Genomic DNA, 6,417 nt, shown 5'->3' on the forward strand with positions numbered 1-6,417 from the left:
TTGATGTGAAAGATTTGGTCAACCACCTGAACAACCAAGAATTTAGTAATATCCTTGACAGATCGTGAAGTGCAAACTTCACTAGGCACCCGGCAAATATAAGTTTGTTAGTCAAATTCTGTTCTCTCTCCCCAACGGCCTCTTCAAAAGGGAAGAAAACGTAAAAAAAACAAACATTTCCGATCACCAAACACTGCCAAACTCTACTGTCTATACCACCTTCACCACTGCTTAAAGAAAGCACACTCAACCACCCATCTCTCAGTGTAAAACTGCCTTTCTCTATCTCTATTTGTCTTATCTTTCAACTTCAAGTTTTCTTCCACTCCTTCAATTCTTCTCCTGAAGAAATTAAGCATTAATAATGGCAGCCTGCTTATGCCAAACAAGTGCAACCCTCGACGAAGATGCAATGGTACTCTTTTCAACCTCTAACTCACCACAAGGTTCAAACAGCCCCTCCTCTTCTTCATTCTACCATTCATCACCTCAATCACATCAATCCCAACCCACTTACAAGCTAAAGGTAAGGAATCTGTCCTATTCAATTCATCACCAAAGCTCAATTGGAGTGAAGAAGCCTAAGCACATCAACATACTCAACTCTGTTTCTTTCACTGCTAGGAGTTCAGAGATCCTTGCAGTTGTTGGCCCAAGTGGTGCAGGGAAGTCCACTCTTCTCCAGATCATCTCTGGTCGGGTTAGTGAGAGCCAATTTGATCCGAAAAGTCTCTCTCTTAATGATCAGTACATAACTAGTCCAACTCAGTTGCGAAGGATATGCGGGTTCATCAGGCAAGAGGATAATCTGCTTCCCCTGCTCACTGTTAAGGAGACATTGATGTTCAGTGCCAAGTTTAGGCTTAGAGGGCTGAATTCAAAAGAGCAAGAACAGAGGGTTGAGTACCTAATGCAAGAACTGGGAATCCTTCATGTTGCAGATAGCTTTGTTGGAGATGAAGAAACCAGAGGAATATCCGGTGGTGAAAGGAAACGTGTATCAATAGGGGTTGAAGTGATTCATGACCCACCGATTTTACTGCTAGACGAACCCACTTCAGGCCTTGACAGCACATCGGCATATCAAGTGATTGAGCTGCTTTCTTCCATGGCAAAAGCAAAGCAGAGAACTGTCATTCTAAGTATCCATCAACCTAGTTATAGAGTTCTTAGATATATCTCTGAATTCTTGATTCTCTCTCGTGGTTCAGTTGTCCACAGTGGTAGCCTAGAATTTCTCGAAGAAGTCATTAACCAAACAGGATACAAAATCCCTGATCAACTAAACCCTTTAGAATTTGCCATGGAGATTATCACCCCCTTGGAAAATTCAAATCACAGAAGTTTCATGACTGCTGAAGAAGACAAGGTACCATCTTCTTACTTAATGTGGCCAGAAGAATCTGATATTCAACCAACATTTGATGATAGGGAAATAAGTTGTTGCAATTATTGGATACTGCTTGAGGTACTCTCTCTTTGTCTGAGATTTTGCAAAATTATTTATAGAACCAAACAGTTATTCTTGGCAAGAACAATGCAGGCACTAATTGGTGGTTTTGGGTTGGGTAGTGTTTTTTTAAAGTTGAATAGAGATGAAGGTGGAGTTGCTGAGAGGTTAGGTCTGTTTGCTTTCAGTCTTAGCTTTCTCCTATCTTCCACAGTTGAAGCATTACCCATATACTTGCAAGAACGGAGTGTTTTAATGAAGGAAGCTTCAAGGGGCGCTTATAGGATTTCCTCCTACATGATTGCCAACACCATCATCTTTGTGCCCTTCTTGCTTGCAGTTGCTGTTCTTTTTGCTGTGCCTGTTTACTGGCTTGTTGGACTCAATCCTACCTTTAGTGCTTTCGCATTCTTCATTTTCATAGTTTGGCTGATTGTCTTAATGGCGAGTTCCTTAGTACTCTTTCTAAGTGCTGTATCTCCAGACTTCATCTCTGGTAATTCTCTCATATGCACTGTTCTTGGAGCCTTCTTCCTTTTCTCTGGATATTTCATTCCCAAGGAGAGCATCCCAAAATATTGGTTATTCATGTACTATGTTTCCCTCTACAAGTATCCCTTGGATGCCCTACTCATCAATGAATACTGGAGCATTAGAGAAGACTGTTTTTCTACGCAAGCGCAAGACAATTCAAAGTGTTTGCTCACAGGAAGAGATGTTCTGAGGAGTAGAGGATTAGATAAGGATACTAGATGGATGAATGTGGGAATCATGTTTGGCTTTTTCTTGTTTTATCGTGTGCTCTGTTGGATTGTCCTTAGCCGTAGGGCTGCAAAAACAATGCTCTAGCCATGGTTTTTATGACGATTAATGATCATAAATGTGTTGATATAGTCCTTAAGAACTGATGTGTAGGTTTTCACATTATCATCAAATAAGTTCCTAAACCCAGAAATAAAAAGCCTTTCTAACCAATCTTTGTTCTGCAGTTGTTTTAAGTTGTTCAAGAATGGTTGGATGAAGAATCTGTACTTAATTGTTTTGTTCACAAAGGTCTTAATAACTCTTCTCCCCCCCCCCCTCCCCCTTTATTTGTTCTGGATACATGCTTTTGCAGTTGGTTTCTACTGGGTAAAACTCCACCTCTTGAAATTTGGTGTTTGCAATTTCTTTTGAGTGATTGTCAAGTAGAGTGGCAATATGTAGGAATTCTCTTGACTTTTGGTACCTTACAGATAAATGATGATTTTTGAAGTGATTGAGTTAAAAACAAAATGACCGAAAGGTTCTGCAGGTCAGACCAGTCCATTTTTACATCCATTCCCTGGTCTAAGGAGGTCATCAAGGGGTGATGGCCAATGTATGTGCTTTATGGTGTGAGCATATAGACAGAAACAAATATAAATCTGAACACATATCCGTAATTTATGATGGAAATAGCAACACAAAAAGGCCTGTTTAATTTGTCCACAAAAGGGAAAAGCTTCAGTATCCTTCCACTGGAAAATATTTAAAGTGGGTAGAAAAATAACTTCTAGCTCCACTTATTAATCTAGAGAAGCTCTCATGAACTGATCTATTGTCCCATCAGTTGAGCAGATCTAATGGCCTAAACCAATTCGCCTTCGTTTGGAAGGTCCCTGCCCTGTTAGATCTGTCCTTAATTTATAAGTATGCAAAACATACTTCGAACAAAAGACATGACAAACCGGTAGAACTCTTCTATTAGAAGGACCTGTTAAGCTGAGAGGTCAAGATAGATCTTAGCTGATTTTTAATGGGGTTGGTCTAGTAGCACAAGCTAAATCATGTGCAGCCACATTAGTGGAATAATCCAAAGATTGAGCTGTCCTAGGATGTCTACAATTCTTTAGGAGACAAACTAGTTGTATACTCTAGATACAAAATTCAAATAAGGAATTCTAGTTAGATATCAAAGCAAAAAAATTTCAAGATTAAAGGCTTTGATATTATGCTATTTTCACCATAATATATTTGAGCAACCACCAAATCAATTCATACTGTTCAATCATGGACCCTCTTGCATTTGGCAAAGTATTACAATGTTCATTGAATCCCAACGATTTCTGTAGAAACTAGAAGACTTACATTACCACATGATCTAGCAAAAGTATGCTGAGAATAAATTGAGGACAGCATTCTACTGGGCAAAATCCAAGCATAAATTAAATCTCCAATCTTAAAAAAGAGTAACTTAGATTACTTTATTTCAACCCAAAACATTCCACGGCAGTTTGGAATCAGCCGCTGTCAAACAGATATTTCTAAAAAACAAACATTTGTGATTTCCTATGGTGCCACTGAGGAAAGGACGCAAGCTGTATCAGTACTCAGTGAGATTCGGAGTTGCAAAGATTTACTGAGCCTTACCACTAAGCTTCAAAGTAAATGCCTCCAATGATACAAGCATCTGCTGTAGGATCTCCTTGCTCATTGAGTCAATTAAGTTTCCTTCACTGTCAAACTTTGGTGGAGGGTTAAATGCAGGCACGAAAAATTCTGGCTTGTTAATGAAGTGTAGATCAACATAAACACCAACTTGGCGTAAATGGTAATGTGATCTTCCACCACCGAAACCCCCTCCTGTGCTTATAATGGCAGCTGGCTTACCAGCCCAAACATTGGCAGGTCTAGATCCCCAGTCGACTGCATTCTTCAAAGCAGCTACATTCATAGGAAAGCAAAAGAAAAATTAGCAACAAATTAAAGAAGCAGATGCAATATTCCTTAATTGATTATTTGTTCCTTTCCTTATGGGGTCAGCAACTTCAATAGGGTACTATGGCCACTTCAGATTTTCCTAAATAGAAGTCATATTTAACAGAATATAAACGTAATAAAGCATTCACTTCAAGAGCATGGCCTATGGTTCAAAAATAAGAAATAAAACAAAATAAAGTTAAAAGAAGAAACTCTTAATCTTTAGTTGTCCTTAACTCTCAAGTCCAACAAGTCTGCTGTAAAGTCAACCACTCTTCTCTGGGTAATGAGGCCAACCCTACCATTCCCAATAAGAACAAGAGGGAGTTTAAATGAAAACTAAACCAATATGTGGAAAATATTACTTGACTCCATCTGCTAGCATTACTTTCCCATTTTTTGCTGTATAAAATGTAGGGAAATGTAAAGATACGCAACATTTCACTGTTCATATTATAAGCTGCAACGTTGCTTCTAATCTAATTACTCTTAACCATTCTCAGTTGTTCTAACTAGTGAAAGGCTTATATAAGTTCCATCTCCATCATGCATGCCTTGAATACTTTAAATATCTATTGAAATTCCTCCCTTTAAATGAGGAAAAAATGGGTTCAAATACCTAGAAGGAAATGCTTTCGACAACAAAGGAAGTAATCCAAAGATCCCGTAACACCAGAAAATAGGTGTATGATGCATGGAAAGAACAGGGGACCCCCAAAACAACTAGTCTAAAAAGGGTTATCCATTCAAAAACATGGCTTTTCTACTACACTCCCCCCCTCCCCTCCCTTTCAAGGCATCTGAAGCACCCATGAGTTCAATGTTGAGGGTTTCATCTCTGAGAACCAACCATACAGTCAATTTAAAGATAAATCGTTTCTCTTCAGTCACCTAAAACTGGAATCCCGGAATCTTCAGAGACCCTGCAACCGAAAGAAAGCCCAATTGACTTCTTCATACCCCATTCCAAGCAAGGTCTAACCCACGCCCCCCCCCCCCCTCCTCTTGTCTAAATTCATCTCCTGCTTTAAGACAAAAGCAGGCACAGAAAGATCCAGAAACTCAGATTCACAGCCAAGAAAAAGAAGATCAGAAAGATTACGAGTAATCGAGTAGTTGTATTCCGGTGAGGCAAAGAGAATGCTATCGGCAGCGAGAATCTTCTGACGGAAAGCGTCAACCACCGGAGGGTAAGTCCCATTGGTCTCAAGATCAGTATTGATGAAAGGGAGTTGTGAAATCTCTACAAGATCAATTTCCATTCCCTTGATAGAATCCTGGCATATTTGTTGTGCTGCAAGAATGATCAAAGAATCAGAGCTTAAATCCACCAAAAAAAGAGAGTAGAAAAACAGAGTAAATGAAGAATAAGAGGAATCGATTGAAGTACCAGCTCTGACAAGTCCAAGATGGTAAGAACCCTTCCTGAGAGAACCGCAAAGAGCTGCAACTTTGAGAACCATAGCTTCTTCTTTCTCTTGCTTCTCTCCTTTGCTCTGCTTCTTACTCTCTCTCTGTGCTGTGAACTTGGGAAGCTGGAAACACATTTATGGGGGAACTCAACAGAACAGGGAGACTTGGATTCTATTGTGATCGGACGGTCAGGATCTGATTTATATTTAAATAAACAGAATCTAACGCCCGGTGTTTGATTTTTAAAAAGGAAATGATAACGGAAAAGGGAGGCACGTGGTAGTACGAAGATTGGTGGAGGGAACAGTTGACGTTGTCACTTTAACTAACTAGGGCGACTTATTCCCAAAGAAACCGAACATTCATTGGCTATTGGCTGTTAGTTAACACGTCAGAAAGTGCGTTATGATGGCATGAGAGAGGCATTATTCCTAGATCTCAGGATAAAAAAAAGGGCGTCTCATTATTGAAAGAATTTAAATTTGAGACCAATTATTATACATGGCCGTGTATAAAAACAAAGGTTTCTACCCAAAAAAAAAAAAAAAAAGGTGTATAAAAACTGGTTTAACTGTTTAAGGTATCGGTACCGGATCGCCCGATACGGCCAATACTGCACCATCTACACTGTTTTGAAGGTGAGCGATACCGATAAATGGTTGATATTGTATCGGTGGAACGGTACAGACAAGGGGTAAAATAGTCAAGAAAACTCATTTTTAAGGAAACCTAGGGGTGAACTTGTCTGATTCTGCTAATCCATGCCGATACCGTATTGGAATCATATCGGCTTTGAAGATGGCCGATACCCGACCCGTTACCATGCATTAAAA

At 39.5% G+C, this 6,417-nt stretch overlaps 2 protein-coding genes across 2 annotated transcripts; one reads left to right on the forward strand and one right to left on the reverse strand.

The window, feature by feature from the left end:
• The first annotated feature begins 265 nt into the window (after positions 1–265).
• Positions 266–2,434, forward strand: LOC122644155 (ABC transporter G family member 23). Its single transcript, XM_043837772.1, has one exon. The coding sequence runs from the start codon at positions 365–367 to the stop codon at positions 2,297–2,299; it is 1,935 nt and encodes a 644-aa protein (XP_043693707.1). The 5' UTR covers positions 266–364; the 3' UTR covers positions 2,300–2,434.
• Positions 2,435–3,543: 1,109 nt separating this feature from the next.
• LOC122642807 (NADPH:quinone oxidoreductase-like) lies at positions 3,544–5,728 on the reverse strand. The gene is made up of 3 exons (XM_043836409.1): positions 5,562–5,728; positions 5,274–5,465; positions 3,544–4,135 (listed from the first exon to the last, which is right to left on the reverse strand). The coding sequence occupies exons 1-3, from the start codon at positions 5,716–5,718 to the stop codon at positions 3,828–3,830; spliced, it is 657 nt and encodes a 218-aa protein (XP_043692344.1). The 5' UTR covers positions 5,719–5,728; the 3' UTR covers positions 3,544–3,827.
• Between the last annotated feature and the right edge of the window lie 689 nt (positions 5,729–6,417).

This window comes from Telopea speciosissima, chromosome 10 (genome assembly GCF_018873765.1).
Source record: "Telopea speciosissima isolate NSW1024214 ecotype Mountain lineage chromosome 10, Tspe_v1, whole genome shotgun sequence".
Lineage (NCBI taxonomy): Eukaryota > Viridiplantae > Streptophyta > Magnoliopsida > Proteales > Proteaceae > Telopea > Telopea speciosissima.

Bases quoted from the DNA above. Each gene is read 5' to 3' on its own strand.
- LOC122644155 (XM_043837772.1), top strand. From the start codon at position 365: ATGGCAGCCTGCTTATGCCAAACAAGTGCAACCCTCGACGAAGATGCA.
- LOC122642807 (XM_043836409.1), bottom strand. From the start codon at position 5,718: ATGTGTTTCCAGCTTCCCAAGTTCACAGCACAGAGAGAGAGTAAGAAG. The intron at 5,466-5,561 runs GTACTTCAATCG...TCATTCTTGCAG, and splicing joins TCTTGGACTTGTCAGAGCTG to CACAACAAATATGCCAGGAT. The intron at 4,136-5,273 runs GTAATCTTTCTG...CTATGAATGTAG, and splicing joins ATACAACTACTCGATTACTC to CTGCTTTGAAGAATGCAGTC.